This window comes from Sardina pilchardus, chromosome 4 (genome assembly GCF_963854185.1).
Source record: "Sardina pilchardus chromosome 4, fSarPil1.1, whole genome shotgun sequence".
In the NCBI taxonomy this organism is placed as follows: Eukaryota; Metazoa; Chordata; class Actinopteri; order Clupeiformes; family Clupeidae; genus Sardina; species Sardina pilchardus.
The window spans coordinates 29,849,334-29,864,911 of NC_084997.1; the positions used below are offsets into that span (position 1 = coordinate 29,849,334).

The 15,578-nt window shown below is 45.9% G+C and overlaps 2 protein-coding genes and 4 non-coding genes across 6 annotated transcripts in view; all 6 read left to right on the forward strand.

Annotated features, from left to right (window-relative positions):
• Positions 1-615: 615 nt before the first annotated feature.
• Positions 616-5,293, forward strand: nifk (nucleolar protein interacting with the FHA domain of MKI67). The gene is made up of 6 exons (XM_062534954.1): positions 616-810; positions 1,537-1,665; positions 2,372-2,480; positions 3,755-3,966; positions 4,088-4,153; positions 4,518-5,293. Exons 1-6 carry the CDS (start codon positions 694-696, stop codon positions 4,731-4,733), a joined length of 849 nt encoding a protein of 282 aa, XP_062390938.1. The 5' UTR covers positions 616-693; the 3' UTR covers positions 4,734-5,293.
• LOC134079387 (small nucleolar RNA ACA64) lies at positions 1,243-1,371 on the forward strand. Its single transcript, XR_009939019.1, has one exon. It is a non-coding gene; the product is annotated as a small nucleolar RNA ACA64 (small nucleolar RNA).
• Positions 1,778-1,907, forward strand: LOC134079391 (small nucleolar RNA ACA64). The gene has a single exon (XR_009939023.1). It is a non-coding gene; the product is annotated as a small nucleolar RNA ACA64 (small nucleolar RNA).
• On the forward strand, positions 2,893-3,021 carry LOC134079389 (small nucleolar RNA ACA64). Its single transcript, XR_009939021.1, has one exon. It is a non-coding gene; the product is annotated as a small nucleolar RNA ACA64 (small nucleolar RNA).
• On the forward strand, positions 4,221-4,350 carry LOC134079393 (small nucleolar RNA ACA64). The gene has a single exon (XR_009939025.1). It is a non-coding gene; the product is annotated as a small nucleolar RNA ACA64 (small nucleolar RNA).
• Positions 5,294-6,078: 785 nt separating the features above from the next.
• The window catches only part of clasp1a (cytoplasmic linker associated protein 1a), a 132,303-nt gene continuing 122,803 nt past the window's right edge, over positions 6,079-15,578 (forward strand). The window contains exons 1-2 of the mRNA XM_062534961.1: positions 6,079-6,180; positions 8,553-9,425. Coding sequence (XP_062390945.1) covers positions 9,231-9,425 — 195 coding nt within the window. The 5' untranslated portion in view covers positions 6,079-6,180; positions 8,553-9,230. The remainder of the gene's footprint in view (positions 6,181-8,552; positions 9,426-15,578) is intronic.

Consider the following 15,578-nt stretch of genomic DNA (forward strand, 5'->3'; position numbering starts at 1 on the left):
TCTCTCTCTCTCTCTCTCTCTCTCTCTCTCCCCCACTCTCCTTGTCTTTACCTCTTCTCCTCAAATCAGTTGCACTCCTCTCTTGTTTCCACCAGTTATCTCTTTGTACCTGATGAATTCAGCACATGTTGGTTATGTGTGTTTCATGTGGATTTAACGTTTATTTGTTCAGTCGATAGATCTGGTAATCATCTGTATAATTTGATGTAATGGATGCTCCAGTCATTCTAGATAACATCCCAAGTCTGATGATTATGTTTAGAGTTTAAACTTTAGGGTAATTAAATTATTCTACAAATAACATGATTGCCATCCCTAGTGCCATATAGCCTACCTACACGAAAACCTTAATCTTTTAACTTTTTTCGGTGAGCCTTCACACCTTTTCATAGTCCACGTAGCCTACCTTTGTTCCTACCTTTGTTCCTTAAATCAGATGACAGTGGAACCTTGCCTCCTTTGGTAACCCATTTCACCACGATGTTCATTCAACTGTTCTGTGGGCACTAGATCTTCCATACCAGACGGGGGCGCACACAAATACGGCCTACACGTAGCTTTCTTCGAATGTGCGGGGATCAAAGGTCAAAAGCAACGTGTTAGTGAAGAAGAAGAAGAACCGAACACATGCAACGTCTATAGTGCTGCGTACTCATTACGTTTATGAAATAATAAGAAAAACATCTCTCCAAAATGACAGAGGGGGAATCTACAGTGTCAAAGCCGGCTAAAAGCTTGCTTGCTCTCAATCCAAGCGAAGATGTTGAGTTCCAAAAGAAAGTCCAGCAAGTCAAAAAGCGACGGAAAACGGTAACTTGACTAGCTCGACGTTGACTAGCTTGAGCTAACACTCACAACACATACCATTTTAAAAACATTTTGGCCGATGGAGCCGTGATGTTATTTAAGGTTAATGCTATTGGGAAAATACAACTTTCGTGTATAAGTGGGATGGGGTTGATGATCTTAACCTTAACCACCATCATCTTGCGGTGCGTGAACGTTAGCTAACGCTATGTTAATTACAGCTGTAGCTATAGTTAGCAGGCCTATGTTAACTTAGTACTGTGCAGCATATTAACGTTATAGTTCTTAAATGTGCGAATATTGAAAGCATTACTAACTAATCACGAAACTTAAAGAAACTTAAACTGTCTGAAGTCTACACGATTCATTGTGCTACAGTGTCCACAATATGTGCACGTGGGTAACACTAACTTATCACATATAAATATTTCAGGCGCAGATTGAAAATTGCCTCCAATGCCTCAGTCATTGGGGGTAAGATTACTCTGCCAACAGCATTGTGGCCCATAAAAGCTTATTGCCAGTCACATGTGGCTGTGCAATGAAACCCATGTGCCCACACTCATCTTAACTCCCATGCACCAGTACTTGGTTGCTTGGCTAGTTAGCCACTTGGTTAAAGTTAGCACGCAGTTTTTTTTAAATTAAATGTGGAAGTAGGCTGAACATCGCATCCAAATGATCATTGTCGACGTGAATAGTTTCTGAAATTGTTGCTCTTTTCCACAGCCAGCCGCATTGGCTCCTGGGGTAATCTACGTGGGACACATTCCCAGGGGACTGTTTGAACCACAGATCAGATCTTATTTCCAGCAGTTTGGGAAAATCCTCAGAATGCGGCTGTCGAGAAGTAAAAAGGTGAGCTTTGTAATCCAGCCTTATTGTGTTTGCATATTTGATGTTGACCGGATGGTTCCCACACCTCTGTGCTGACAATTTCAACACAAATATGAACACAGGTGTCCCAGGCACATTCTGAAAATTACCCTTTATTGTGTCAGTCAGTAAAGGTGTGATAACTTGTGCCAACAGCAAAGTGGCTCATCAAAGCTTATTGCCAGTCTATGTGGCTGTGCAATCAAACCCATGTGCCCACAATCAACACACTTGCCCTCGTATACCAGTAAGACACAAGTTGATGTATGACACCAGTATTTTCATACTATTGTTATATATCTGTGTCATTGAAAGCAGATAAACTGTGTCTTTTGGGAGCTTTGCATGGCCGATATTAGCTGCTGATGCTAGTAGCTACCTACCTGATACCTTTCGCTGTTTCAGTCAGTGAAAGTTATGTCATTGTGCTGAAAGAGCAGCTGTGGTACTTGAAGGCTTATTTTCAGCTCTTGTAGAAAACAAAATGTCCCTCGCGATTAAGAAAGTGTCTGTCTCTTTTGGTGTACCTATGTCTATCTCTCTCTCATCTTTCTCTCTGTCTATCTATCTATCAATCAATCAATAGGACCCGTGTACCCACATCTGACTTGACTTGTTTCCACATCAGATGAGAATAAAGATCCTTGCTTGTTAGATTACACTGAGTCACGTGAAATATCTTTGACAGACAGGTGGAAGCAAAGGCTACGCATACATTGAGTTTGACTGCGATGAAGTGGCCAAGATTGTGGCCGAAACCATGAACAACTATCTCATGGGTGAAAGGCTGATCCAGTGTGAGTATGAAGCTACTTAACCAAATTAACGATTTTATTTTCACTGTTTGTATTTGTACTGCACAGAATGAACTCCTGATCATGTGTATGTTGTGTCTGTCTCTGCAGTGGTGTTGTCAGTGGTGTTCTTGTATTTCTCAGTAGACCTTTTTCACAGCAGCCATCTTGACATGAAACAGTAGGGCAAGCACAGGTGTTACTAACTAATGTCGTGTCGGTTAAATTTAAGGCCATGTTCATGCACCCGGATATTTTTTTGTGTTTTTATATATTTTTTTTTGTCTGAAACGAATCTCCTTAGGCTAAACACTAGAACACCAATAACGCCTGCACACTTTGGTTTGTTGATGTGTCACATAGTACCCACATCAAAAACACTGGTAAACGTTCAGCACAGCACAATTTCTCAGGCGCAGATTGAAAATTGCCTCCAATGTCTCAGTCATTGGGCGTAAGATTACTCTGCCAACAGCATTGTGGCCCATAAAAGCTTATTGCCAGTCCCATGTGGCTGTGCAATGAAACCCATGTGCCCACACTCATCTCACACTCAAGTTAGCACGTTATCTTTGTCGGTGTGAATTGTTGCTGAAATTGAAGTCAAACTGTGATCTTATGTAGCCTATATTGTTACCGAATGTTGTGTTTTAGGACCAAACCAGAGAAAACCAGGAGGTATAGTGACTGATGGTCTTGCTGTACTAATGCTCTGTAGCCTACACACAGTATCATTGTTTGTAAAAATCTGTTTTGCATACCCCCTCGGATCCAAGGAGCTAAAACATGTTTTATGTGTGGACAAAAGGCCTAAGCACATATGTTTTAAAAATATTCAGGTATGTGTGTACACAATCTAAGTGTAGCAGAATCAGAACCTTGGTGTCATTAGTGTTACCTTGGCCTGCCCTTTATGTCATGTCAAATATGGCTGCTGTGAACAGGTCTGTGGTGCTGCATGAGCAGGCATGCACTTTTGACCTTGTGTGCCTCTCAAACATTCTTGTCGATCCTCGATGCTCGATCCTCGAGGGGCGTTCCCACTGATCTATAACTAACACTGGATAGACTATCTCATTGTTGCCGCCCCATCAGTCTTTATCTAGATCAGTGAGGACGAGGATCGAGAAAGGAAGGGAGGGTGTATAAAAGCCCAAATGAGAGGCACCCCCTGTGTCTTTGGGCAAGGTGGAGTGATGTGTATATAAAAAGTAGTGGGGAGCAACATCAGCTGCCAAAATGCTAAATGCCCTCTTTGCTGCTTTGTCTCTGGACAGGCCAAGTGGTGCCACCGGAGAAGGTGCATGAGAAGTTGTTTGTGGGTTGCAAGAGGGTGTTCAAGAAGCCGTCCCTGCCGGCGGTTGGCCGCTACAACAAGAAGCACAGCGTCGAGGAGCTGGAGAAGACCAAGGCCAAGCTCCTTAGCAAGGAGGCCAAACTGCGGAAGAGACTCGCTGCCCATGGCATTGACTACGACTTCCCTGGATTTGTAAGTTTGGTTAAAGCCAGGCCTTGTAACAACTGCGGTTTTATTGTTTGAATTAGCCGTGTCTAAATCAGAGCTTTGTGAATCATGTCTCTAATGTCCTGCTGTTTTTCCCTCATTTTAGGCATCCCAGGTTCCAACGAAGAAGGCTACTGCCTCAGAGGATGCAAACATCTCTGTTTTAAGTGATGTATGTTCTTATACTCATTTTATTGTTTCATGTTACACATTTTATAGCAATGTAAGTGACTCGGGGCACATTCTGAAAATTACCCTTTATTGTGTCCGTCAGTGAAGGTGCGATAACTTGTGCCAACATTAAAGTGGTTCATCAAAGCTTATTGCCAGTCTGTGTGGCTGTGCAATCAAACCCATGTGCCCACAATCAACACAGTTACTCTCATATACCAGTATGTCACATAGTTATGTTGATGATGCAAGTATTTTCATACCTCTATTGCTATCCAATCTGTCCAGTCTGTGTTTCGTTGAAAGCATCCAAAATGCGTCTTCTGGGAGCTTTGCTCGGCTAATGTTTGCTTCTGATGTTTTAGGATGTCACCCCTGTGTGCACACCTTCCATTTTGGAGAGGAGGAAGTCCATGGCAGGACCTGAAGAGGTAGATGACGAGATCATCATCAGGCCCATGCCAGACGTCTCATTTGGAGAGGATGAGGAGGACTCTGGACTCTCGGGAGAGGAGGAGGAGGAGGAGGAAGAGCAGGAGGGAGATGTGTCCATAGAGGAGAAGAAAGAGGAGGAAGTGTAATCTCTGGCCGGAGGAAGTGTAATCTCTGGTCAGAGGAAAGACTGCGGAGATCTCTGAGCAAGGCCTGAATAATCCACCTATTCCAGTCAGAGACTTTTGTACATAAAATATGATTTCCTCCAGCGAGGGAAGCAACCCTGGTGGTAGACGGCTGCCCCCCTGGCTTATGATAGGCGTCGAGTGCCAAGAGGGTCCCTGATTATATTGTTGCAGTTACTGGGGCCATGGCGCTCCCCAGTGGTCGTGAAGGGGAGGTGCTCTTCCTTCCGGAACACTCTCGAGCTCTTCGCTCAGCCGCTCTTCCATGTCCCAGTTCGACAGCCCAAAATGAGAAACAAAATAAATTAACTCTAGGCCATTTTCATGTAATCATTAGAGGATCGGTTTCTCCTGTGTGGTCCTGGTTGTTGGCACTGTTACTTTCCACCTGACTGTTTGTGCTCCTCTGAGATCATGAACATTTAACTGTATGAAAATATATAATTTGCTCTTATATGAAGAGGTTTATGTCCTTGGAAATGTCACGTGTCTTTACATTAAAGAGAGTAAAGAAAACCAAAGAGTTTCCTGGAAAGATCTTTGTTCTGTTTTCATGAAGTATACATATTCGTTCTTTTTTGGGGAACTGACATAACCATTGTGTGTGTGATGCTTAAGTTTTTTTTACTACGGCTTTGTTAACGGTCAGAAAATATTTATTTAAAATTGACCTGGTGTAGTGATGGAACCTGAGCACACCTTAAAACGTCTGAAGGCAGATAACATGAAATATATATATAAGTGAGAAAACTGGCCTGTTCTGAAAAGTAAATTATGTCCTAGAATTTCCTCAGGACTATCAAAAGGAAGAGACATTTATGTTGAAATGTAGTTTTTGTCTAACCCGTCACCAACACGCCTATACCACGGAGTGGCGCTGGAGTTGCATGGTGAGTAACCTGGGATGACATTTTCTGTCGAGATGCCATGTGGCCAGAGCGCAACAGTAACGACCGAATAATACCAGATATGGATTTGTTCTTTCGTGTATAATTGTTGGCTTATTTTAAATCAAACCTTATTGGGCCCACACAGCATATTAAAGCTTTAAATGCTTTCTTAAAAGCTACATAATTGGCTTGTTAAAATAATCAATTTTGTTTAATAAATTTGAACAACTCCGAACAAAATATTCCCCTTGAGTTGATGCTTTGAAATGCTGTCAGAGAGAAATTTATATTGTAAGGTTCACATAGCTTTCGAGTTGCGAGGTTGGTTGCGATCCACAGAGCCAGCCAGGAAGCATGCGTCAGTTTCTGTGTGCCAACATTCTTGACGCGTGCGCACGGCCAGCCCATTATTGTCCAGCGAACAGCATACGGGGTGGAGAGATACCTCGATGCTGCCGTCTGACAATACTGCACAGCACTGTTTTACCGGATAATCAAATTTTGCTTAGATGACTAGGGTGAGTACGTGTAGTTTGACACTATTTGTTATGGCCCGAATATCAAGCTGTCTTTGTTAGAGAGAATGGTTGGCGGATTTGTTAGAAGTCGGGATCTTTTGAGGGCCAATCAATGAAAAGGCTAGCCAGATAGCTGGCTAACATATCTTGAGAAATAGTTTGATGGACAGCAGTAGCTGTTCTTTTCAGAAGAAATTCCCAAAGAAAACAAATGACTCCACACATCTGGAAATGTATAGATTGTGTCTTTTTTTAGTATCTATACAGCAGCCGATATTTATGACTCGGCGACATAGGTTGGTTCCCAGTACGAGACGCATCAATGCAGACCTTTCTTCCAGTATCTTCTGATCAGTGAATTTACACAGCTCTCTGGCCAGTTTAGAAGCAGTGATAAGAATAGCAAGAAAGACACTGTCGTTGTAGAGGGACGTTTTTCTCTGTCATCGATGTAGCGCCAGAGAGAGCGGGAGAGAGAGAGAGAGAGATTTGAGCCATGTAGTCAAGAACACTTCGAACAATTGGACGTGGCTATATCGTGGTGATGGCTAGCCTAGCGAGAGAGCTAGCCTTTCTGACAGCTAGCCAGCTAACTGACACTTCATTTGTCATCGTTGCTAGCTCGCTCTGGTTGCCAAGATTAGCACCTACCTGTGAACGTTTACATTAAAATGTCACGCTAAATTATAGTGCATTTCCCTTCGCTGGAATATGGGTGAATACCAACAGATGCTTAGTGGCTCTGGAACTGAATGTTCTGACACAAGAACCATCAGCTAAGCTTCAAAGCTACAAAAGCAGTACTTTATTTGTTCAATGTACTTGTTAAAATGTTTCGTTATAATGTATCACAGACTTGATATTGCTGTCCTTATAAATTTGCAAAAGGTTTAGTCAACCAGACAACTCTCTTTCTCATTAATCTGATTTGTTATAATGCAGTTGCAATGATGTATGCTTTTTGTAGAACAACAACAAACAAAAAAACATAAATTACTTGGTGTTAGTTTGGGGATCCCTCTCTCACACAGGGATATGGGACTATGTATTTATAGCAGATGTTCAACGCAAACTCCCTCGCTAAGAATATTATGTAAACGCTCGAACCGCATTTGGTCGACTGACAGGAAGCCCAGCCTCTGCCACGGACCTGCTGTAATCGTTTGCCGCTTGGCAGTCTTAGCAATGCATTTGTCCTCAGCTTGGGCAGTAAAACTCATTGTAAAGGTGTTAAATAGATGGATGGCGCACTGCACAGTGGTAGCACACTGTGTTCCCCATTTGTTTTTAGAGTGCGGAAGAAAGAAAAGTAACAAGGTCTAAAAGTAATTTCACGCAAACTGGAAATAGACCGGTGATGGAGCTTTTATTAGCCGACTCATAGCTTGTTCTGCTGGGCCAATAACGTGAGCTCACCAAACCACTGTAGTCCAGGGCAGACTCAGAGAAACAAGGAATTTAATGATGTCATGCATAGACCTCTCTCTCTCTTCCTCTCACCCCCCCTCCTCACTCCTCCTCCTCCTCCTTCGCCCTGCATGTGAACGCAGCCACCGTGTTGCTGAGTAGCCTACGAAACTAGCATTCTTGTTTCTGCGCTGTCACCGCGGCGGAGAAAGCGCTTCAAGCTATTTATGGCCGTCTTTGTTTGATACGTGTAAGCTGTCTCTGGTTCTCTCGTCAGCATGTCTTGCCGCAGGGAGATTCGCACATAATACCATCTCCTCAGAAATACTACACACCGACATGAGAAAGGCGAAAAAAAAACAACCTTATTTTTTGTTTCGTTGAAGATGACAACTTTTGATTGATTGATAGAGAAGGAGAGAAGCTCACCGCAAGCGGATAGGGGGTGGAGAAATGTGCTTCAGTGACATTGTCCCGCAGGTCCACTGTTTGCTAATGTAGAGTGCAGCATTCCTTTCTGGTGGCTTGCACTACAAAGCCCCTTTGTTTGCAGATGATGTGCTGTCAGCACCAAGAGTCTGTCAGAAGTGAGTGAATGAGTGTGTGTGTGTTTGTGTGTGTGTGAGGCAGACCAATGTTTGATCTGATGTAACAACTGCTTTCCCATTGCTTTCCCATTGAACACACACACACACACACACACACACACACACATACTCACACACACAAACCAGAGACTATTCAAGGAAAGATCCTTGCCAAAATGATGTGATTATTAAGCCATTATCTGAATTCCATCATATTTCTGTTATGTCTCTATACACACACACACACACACACACCCATCCACCCCCAACCCCCACCCAAACACTTTTTCAGGTGTTGACACGAAGTTGGAATAATAAGGCCTTCTTCTCCGACTAATGCTTGTTGTCTGTCTTCTTCTCCTCTCCCTCTCTCCTCAGGCGGCGAGGTTAAGAAGCCTGTTCTAAATAATGAAGCGTAGCCCCACTGTCCTCCTGCTCAGCTGCTTCAGTTACCTCCTCCTCCCCCACCACCACCGCCACCACCACTGCTACCCCTAGTGGCCTTGCAGCAGCAGCGCCAGCAGCCTGGGTCGCTCAGTCGGACTGCTCTGCTCTGCCCTGCCCTGCCCTGCCCTGCGAGTGTGTGACGGGAGAAATCAAGAGTGCGGTGGGAAAAAAAAAGGAGCACCCTCGTCAGCTGTCGCTCACACACACACACATGGTGCATTGTTGCCATTCCCAAGCTAGCATCCCCGTGGCTAAGCATCACGCTAGCGTGCGGCTCGCCGAGACAGGCCTGCGGTTGGAAGGGATATAAATAAAAAAAACGACTCGATCGGACTGTGTGTGTGGGTTTGGGTGTGTGTGTGAGTGTGTGTGTGTGTGTGTGAGATTGTGAGTGGGGCGTGTGTGTGAGTGTGTTTTTTTTGTGCCCATGTGTGTGTCTGTGGTGTGACTTATTTTTTCCCCTGTCACACACACAGGCACTCTTCCCTCAAGGATTAGTGTTCTCTTTTTGTAGTTTGTCTTTTTAAATAATAAGGTTTATTTATTTTAACAACAACAACAACAACAACAACAACAAAAAACTACAATCACCAGCTGCCACCTGGAGCCATGGAGCCCAACATGGAGAACTGTCTGACTCAGGTGCTGCAGAAGGACGTTGGGAGACGGCTGCAGCTGGGCCAGGAGATCATCGACTACATCTCCGACCGCGAGAAGTCCCACGACCTCGAGCAGGACCAGTCCACGCTGGACAAGATGGTGGACGCCGTCGCTACCTCCTGGGTCAACTCCAGCAACTTCAAGGTGAGGGAGAGAGATTTGGAATCGGAGTGAACAGGCCTTTTTTTGGCAGCTTGTTTGGCAGTGGAGTAGGAAGCTGCTTCTCTTGCTGTTGTTTCTCAGAGACTGAGCCAAGTGGCCGATAAAGTCTCTGACATATTCGAAATGGCTGTTAAGCACCTCATGGAATCGAGAGGGATCTGTGCATAGATTGTGGTGGTCTGATTTGGCAGTAATTCGGCTGATTGACTTAGCTGGTCTTTTGGAATGGGGTGGCATTCTAGAATGTGTTGTTTACTCATTCTCTCTCTCTCTCTCTCTCTCTCTCTCTCTCTGTTGATTGGTCACATCTTAGGATGTTTTGGTGGAAATTGGTCTGAGTTGTTATTTTAGGGCAGTGTGCACCTCAGCTCCTGATCCATCCTGGAATTTGAACATTTGCGTTGACCTTATGGTGCTTACACCCAGAAACCAGACTTGCTCTTCTCCGAGTGCGTGGGGCAGAAACCTGCCATTCCTGTGTCCACTGATCCAATCCAGTTCTACCAGTGGATTGTGTGAGAGGACGGCCCTCTATGCCTGCAAGCATCTGCAGAAACCAGTTTATGTGGCAGACAGTGTTGGTCATTGAGGGGATGAGTGAGCCGTCCTCCTGAAGCTCCATTAGTCTATAGATGTAAAGTGCCTTGTTTGTCAATACGACGTTAGTGTTTTATTACTGTGTGTGATGTTACTGTTTTGTTACAACTTCAATGGGCCTTGCGTCTGCAGAGCTGAGAGCTTGTCTCCTGAGGTTGCAGCTAGCGTTTTCTGCTCATTTGCTCGACGTTTAGCAGATAGACTGCTAAACGTCGCTCCTGGAAGAGCAGTTTTGCGTAAGCCTGCTCTTCCAGCGAGTATGAGGCTATGAGAGGGAGAGATTTACTGTGTGTGTGTGTATATGTGTGTGTGTGTGTGTGTGTGCGTGTGTGTGCGAGCTCGAGCACGGGCCCTGGAGGACATGTTAGAGCCGTCCGGATGCAGGAGTGCTCAGTCATGTTCCCCCCCATCCATGGTGTCTATCTCCCAGTGTAATTAATGGGGCTGTAGGCTGGGACGCGTGCCAGAAATGATCTTAGGGCCCGTCGTAATGGCACTTAAGTCTGCCGACGTTGACCACAAAGTGTGCCGTGTTCTTCTGCTAATCTGCTGCTCCTTTGTGTCGATCCCCTCCTCCCCTAATGAAATGACAGATATATATATATATATATATATATATATATATATTTATCCATGTCTATTGTATAGGCGTTTTATCGTTTTGCTTTGTTTTTCTGCAATTATTTCTGTTTTTGAGTGTGGATCGGCTGTCAGGGTTGACAAGTGCATGGTCTTTTCCTCGTAGATTTCTCTCTGTGATCAAGATCATGTCCCATTCAGGAAGGTGCAGTGATGGTCTGATCGATCAAATTGATTGTTTCTTTGCCAATTTCCTCCAGGGTAGAAGCCTACTTATATAAATGCTGAGAGGTTCTTTTTGTGTCCATGTAAGGCTAACAGGGGAGAGGCAAGATTGTCTGGTTTTATCCCTCAATGTTGTTCAAATATGTTGTGGGAGTTTGGTCTGGTGTATGGGGGGAACACTTAAGGCTGGTGCCCACCGGACACGTACGTGACGCGACGTGATTAGAACTTTGTTGTTTTTAATGGAGCATGGCCCACTAGAAAGAAACGTCTGCCGTGCAGCAGCCGCACAGGGATAGAAAACGGTTCTAAAATCCTGCGCGTTGAGCCCACACTGCTGAACGCCGTGTCCGGTAGGCGCCTGCCTTTAGACTAGCTGTAGACTAGAATGTTCTTTTCTGTATACATTCTAGAATTCAATTGAAGTGTTCTTTCAGAGTATAATTTATGTGGTCTGTAGATTTATGGACCGTGTTATGAAGGCCTTGTGAAGGTATGTGAGGTCTAATTAGTTTGCTTATTGTCCGCGTCTGGTTCATAAACAGAAGAACATTTCTCATTTATTGCATGGACCGACCGCAGCCTAACGATTCGTGTTTGGGTTTCGCCCAAATGGACGGACGTGTCCTTGGAGCTGACCCCTCGACGCAGACGGTCACTGATCGGGCGGCTAATGTGGAAAGTGTTCGAATCTGCTCAGGTTCTTTCGGGTCAGCTTGTGTCCAGTCCAGTTCTGTCCTGTTAGTGTGTGTGTGTGTGTGTGTGTGTGTGTGTGTGTGTGTGTGTGTGTGTGTGTGTGTGCGTGTGCGTGTGCGTGTGCGTGTGCGTGTGCGTGTGCGTGTGCGTGTGCGTGTGCGTGTGCGTGTGCGTGTGCGTGTGCGTGTGCGCGTGCGTGCGTGCGTTTTCGGGGGCCAATAGCGTGTGTGTGCATGCGTTTTCGAGGGCCAATAGTCTGCCATCCCATGAGAGACCTCCTCTCTCTCCTCATGTCCTGTCCTGCAATATGACTCCCTAATGGAGTGCTGGTTTTGAAGCATCTGTGTTCTGAAGACCATTTGGGGTAACTGGGCCGCATTTCAATTCTGACCCACATCACAACAGGCCAGCTAGCCAGCGCTCCTGGGAGCGGCCCAAGCAGGAAATGAATAGAGAGATCCATGCTGCAGTGGTGCTGTTTCCACTCGATATCTGGGTGGGACTTCACTGAGGCCTGGCCTCACACAGGGTCTGTGGGATTTATTTGGAACATCAAGTTGCATTCAGTTTTCGCTTCAGGGCGTTGGGGTAGGAGGGCGGTTGAACACATTAAGTCACTGATTTCAGAGTTCATTGATGACTAGTTTTATTTAGGCTGTCTTGGAGAACGTAGTGAGCAGGAATGTTTTGTCCTATTTGCTGCTGTGATTGGATTTAATAAATCCATTTATGCTCATTAATTTTGCAGAATTGCACACCGAGACAGATTCTCTGATGCATACGTTATGTTTCTTGGCGCATCTTTGAGATCTTTTTATTTTGTCTGCCAAAGATTTTTCATCTTGTTTTGATTCGCTCTGCGTAGAGCGCTTTGGGGCTTTGCTCATCTGTTTGCTCTTGTTGGGTCAGTCAGAATTGTGTGTGTGTGTGTGTGTCTGTCTCTCTCTCTCTCTCTCTCTCTCTCTCTCTCTCTCTCTCTCTCTCTCTCTCTCTCTCTCTCTCTCTCTCTCTCTCTCTCTCTCTCTCTCTCTGTGTATTGGCTCAGCTATGATTGTGCAGATGTGCCTGCTGTTGTGCAGAGGAACCATGCATCAAAGCTTCCCAGGGCAGTGATTTGGAAGGTGTTCATGATATTATTCAGCTAGGAAGACGACGCGTGTGTGTGTGTGTGTGTGTGTGTGTGTGTCTGTGTGTGTGTGTGTGTCTGTGTGTGTGTGTGTGGCTGTGTTGTGTGTGTGTGAGTGTGAGAGAGAAGGGGAATGCGAGTGAAGGGGGAACATGAGTGAGTCAATGTTTATGTATTTGTGATGGAGTTAGAGAGAATGACAGAGAGAAGACTAATGCAGATAGGCTGTGAAGCGTGAAATGGGATTGCACCATTCTTCTGTGCGCCTGCTGATTGGTTCATTATCATGCCCATCACACCACGGCCTGTCAGTCCGGTCGTGAGTGGGCCCGCCCCACGCCCTAATCTGGGTGAGTTCTCTATGCTTCCTGTTAATCCTGCAGCAAGTCATGAGTGTGCACTCTTAATATTGTCACTCAAACTGCATTACTCTCTGTCATCATAGCTTCTGTGCCTGTGCCTGTGTGTGTGTGTGTGTGTGTGTGCGTGTGTTTGCGTGTGGATTCTGATCTTCACTAGTGCCTCATCTCAATCCAGACATCAATCATATCAATAAGACATTGTCGCCATGTGAACAGTGATCAAGCCACCTGATATCCCTGCAATTAAGCCACCCCCCCTCTCCCTCCCCCCTCTCCCCCTCCCTGTTAAGAGGAAGACCATTTAGATCCCAGCCCTCCCCAGTGCACCACAACATCCCCAACATCTCAGTAGCTTAAGCCGGCCTTACGCTGAATGATTTGGCAAAGATTTTTGAAAGATTTTTGAAAGACCACAGCCTCACACCCTCTCAAATCTAAAGACAAGACAGAGAAGAGAATTAGGTCACAACCTAGTCACAGACTATGATTTTGCAAAGACTTGCGATCATATCAAACATGGTTGATATTCGTTTAGTTGGTTTGAGTATTTTTGAGGGGCGTTTTTATGCCTTTGTTGATAGAGTGGAGAGTGACAGGAAGTGAATGGGAGAGAGAGTGGAGAGTGACAGGAAGTGAATGGGAGAGAGAGTGGAGAGTGACAGGAAGTGAATGGGAGAGAGAGTGGGGGTCCTCACCTGTCTAGCCGCGTGTCTGCAGGCCGGTGTAATCAGCGCGTTATAACCTAATAGTCCTATAAGAATAACTAGGGCGTGTGTGATGTCCGCAACTGTCTGCAGGCCTGTGAGGATAATCGGGGCCTAAGCGCCACCTCCTCAGTCCTCACGCTCACTGTCTGTCAGCTGTTGCTTTTGGCCTCACCTCTCCTTTCCTCTCCTTTCCTCCTCTTTCCCTTTCCTCTCTTCCCCTCTTCTACCCGCTTCTCTCCTCTCCTCTCTTCTCCTCTCCTCTCCTCTCCTCTCCTCCCCTCTCCTCCCCTCCTCACGGTCACTCTGTGTCTGGTCTCAGCTGTTGCTTTTGGCATCTCCTCTCCTCTCCCCCATGTTCCTCTCCTCTCCTTGGGCTGCATACAGTCCAGCCCAGTCCAGCCCAGTCCAGTCCAGTCCAGTCCAGTCCAGCCCAGAGCAGCAGCAGCAGCAGCAGCAGCAGCACCCAAGCGTTTGTGGTCACTCAGGAGACCCAGAGACTGGACACACTGTGTCTGGGAGAGCCAGCCGTGCCGAGGCAGCTGCTGCTGCTGTTTCTGCTGCTTCTACTGCCGCTGCTGTGTCAGCGGTGGGGACACCAGGCCAGTGGAGAGCATCACTGAGCTGTGGTTATGGAGAGAGAGGGAGAGGGAGAGAAGCGGAGAGAGAGAGGGAGGGAGAGATAGAGAGAGAGAGAAAGAGAAGCAGACAGAGGGAGAGAGAGGGAGACGGAGAGAGGGAAATGGAGAGAGGAAGCGTCCAAAAGTGAAGTTGAAGGTTTCTTTTGTTTGGCTTGTGGTAGTAGCACAACAAAGCCAGAGTTGGTTCTGGATGCGTTGCGATGCTGCACATCTTACAGGCCTAGTTAAACGTCTCCAGACACAGCCGCCGTTCATTGAGGAAAAGCCTGATCTGGGAGGAGCCTTGGAGCTGTGGAGGACATGAGCAGAACTCAGTTCTGGTTCTTATTTAGGAGCCTGGAGTGGGCTTTTGAGTTTTGGCCTTTTGAGTTTTGTGTTGACGTTGCCATTTGAGTTCCTCTGTAGATGTGGAGGTTCTTTATCTGCTAAAGAATAAGCCAGCGCTAATGGCCTGATGCTAGCATACTGCTGCTAATGCGCTAAGGACATGACTGTGCATGAGAAAGATGAAGAGAAAGAAAGACAGAGTGAGAGTGTGTGTGTGTGTGTCTCTGTGTGTGTGTGTGTGTGTGTGTGTGTGTGTGTGTGTGTGTGTTTGTGTGTTTGCGTGTGTGTGTGTGTGTGTGTGTGTGTGTGTGTGTGTGTGTGTGTGTGTGTGTGAGGGACTGCAGCTGACCAGTGCAGTGTGGCAGGACATGCTGCAGCCAGAGCAGAGGTGTGAGCTTGCCTCCTGGCTACAGTGCTGCTGATGTGCACTGATGCTCATCACAGTGTGCCTGTTGGTATATGTACCGTATTTTCCGCACTATAAGGCGCACTTAAAAGCCTCTAATTTTCTCAAAAAACGACAGTGCGCTTTATAATCCAGAGCGCCTTATATATGGATTAATTCTGGTTGTTATGGCTACCGTAGTCAGGAGCGTCGCAGAGTAACAAGTGCTTCACCATAATATTAGGCCTAGAATAGTGTTCGTAGGCTATAAAGACCCCAGTGGCTTTTTCCACAAATATCCGTCCCTATTGATCTACGACTCCATGCGCGCCCATCTCACCGATGCTGTCAAAAAACAAGTGAAGCAAACTACTTCGGAGTTTGCCGTCATTCCGGGTGGAATCAACAGGTCGCTCAAAGCTAAACTGCGAGCTTCATGGGAGCAGTGGATGACAGAAGGCGAACACACATTCACCAAGACAGGGAGACAGCG

What these genes read in the sequence shown, in the direction of transcription:
- nifk (XM_062534954.1), top strand. Translation starts at nt 694, where the DNA reads ATGACAGAGGGGGAATCTACAGTGTCAAAGCCGGCTAAAAGCTTGCTT. An exon ending in GGCTGTCGAGAAGTAAAAAG is followed by an intron (nt 1,666 to 2,371) that starts GTGAGCTTTGTA and finishes TATCTTTGACAG; the next exon opens with ACAGGTGGAAGCAAAGGCTA. An exon ending in ACATCTCTGTTTTAAGTGAT is followed by an intron (nt 4,154 to 4,517) that starts GTATGTTCTTAT and finishes CTGATGTTTTAG; the next exon opens with GATGTCACCCCTGTGTGCAC.